Here is a 1,111-nt window from a genome sequence, read left to right as displayed (position 1 = left end):
GGGTGCATCCCTCACCATGTCCCTGGTTCTTTGTCCCCACCTCCAAGGTGTCTGTGTAGCCGGGTACGGGCAGCCTGGTGGGCACGAGATCCTGCAGCTGCTCCCACCGCCGACACTGCAGGCGAAGGAGACCCAGGTGGGTGTTGCAGCCAGGGTAGTACCAGGTCGCTCAGTCCTCCTTGGCCTGGTGTCTTCAGAGACCAGGCTGTGCTAGGCTGGGCTTTTCAAGCTGTTACCTGGTCTCAGTTGCTCTGACAAGGATTTGGGCAGGTTTCGAGCAGCTTTGGTCAAAAGGTAAAGCATGTCATCCACCCGGCTGCTGCCCGGTTTGAGGTAGCGGAGGTTGGCAGTCCAGTCACGTAATCCTGCCGCTCTCCGGGCAGCTTGTGCCAGGGAAACTTCATATCCAGATGTGTGAATGCAAGTGTTTTGTGGGGAAACAGGACAGACAAGGGCACCAAAGCAAACGGCGAAGGGACTGGCTGCAGTGGCTGAGCCTGGGGCACCACGCTGATGAACAGCACTGTTGGCCCTTGGGTGGGTGACTGCTACACAAAAGTAGAAGGTGGCTTTCAGTCACTGGGTGAGCAGAAAGCTCCTGAGCCAGATGTGCACGGATGGCAACAAACCCAGGCAGAGCTCTTGGCAGGAGCTTTCTCCGTATTTTTTCTCCTCTATTTGGGGATCCTTCAATCCTGTAGCTCCTGTTGGAATAGGCATTACTGGATGGGTAAGAGCTTTGGGAACTGGCTGGATGGTCGTGTCCAGAGGGTAGTAGTCAATGGCTCGATGTCCGGATGGAGACCGGTGACGAGTGGTGTCCCTCAGGGGTCCGTGCTGGGACCGGTGCTGTTTAATGTTTTCGTCAATGACTTAGACAGCGAGATCGAGTGCACCCTCAGCAAGTTTGCGGATGACACCAAGCTGAGTGGTGCGGCTGACACACCAGAAGGACGGGATGTCATCCAGAGAGACCTGGACAGGCTGGAGAGGTGGGCCTGTGTGAACCTCATGAGGTTCAACAAGGCCAAGTGCAAGGTCCTGCACCTGGGTGGGGGAGACCCCCGGTATCAATACAGGCTGGGGGAAGAAAGGATGGAGAGCAGCCCTG

The 1,111-nt window shown here is 56.8% G+C and overlaps 1 protein-coding gene across 1 annotated transcript in view; it reads left to right on the top strand.

The window, feature by feature from the left end:
* Positions 1–16: 16 nt before the first annotated feature.
* Positions 17–1,111, top strand: part of WDR73 (WD repeat domain 73) — an 11,264-nt gene continuing 10,169 nt past the window's right edge. Inside the window, exon 1 of the mRNA XM_035894560.1 lies at positions 17–136. Within this exon, the coding sequence (XP_035750453.1) occupies positions 17–136 (120 nt within the window). The remainder of the gene's footprint in view (positions 137–1,111) is intronic.

Source organism: Egretta garzetta, unplaced genomic scaffold, assembly GCF_000687185.1.
Source record: "Egretta garzetta isolate BGI_Z169 unplaced genomic scaffold, ASM68718v1 scaffold1030, whole genome shotgun sequence".
NCBI lineage: Eukaryota > Metazoa > Chordata > Aves > Pelecaniformes > Ardeidae > Egretta > Egretta garzetta.
The sequence above is the reverse complement of the archived record's forward strand: the minus strand, read 5'-3'. Positions and strand labels throughout refer to the sequence as shown.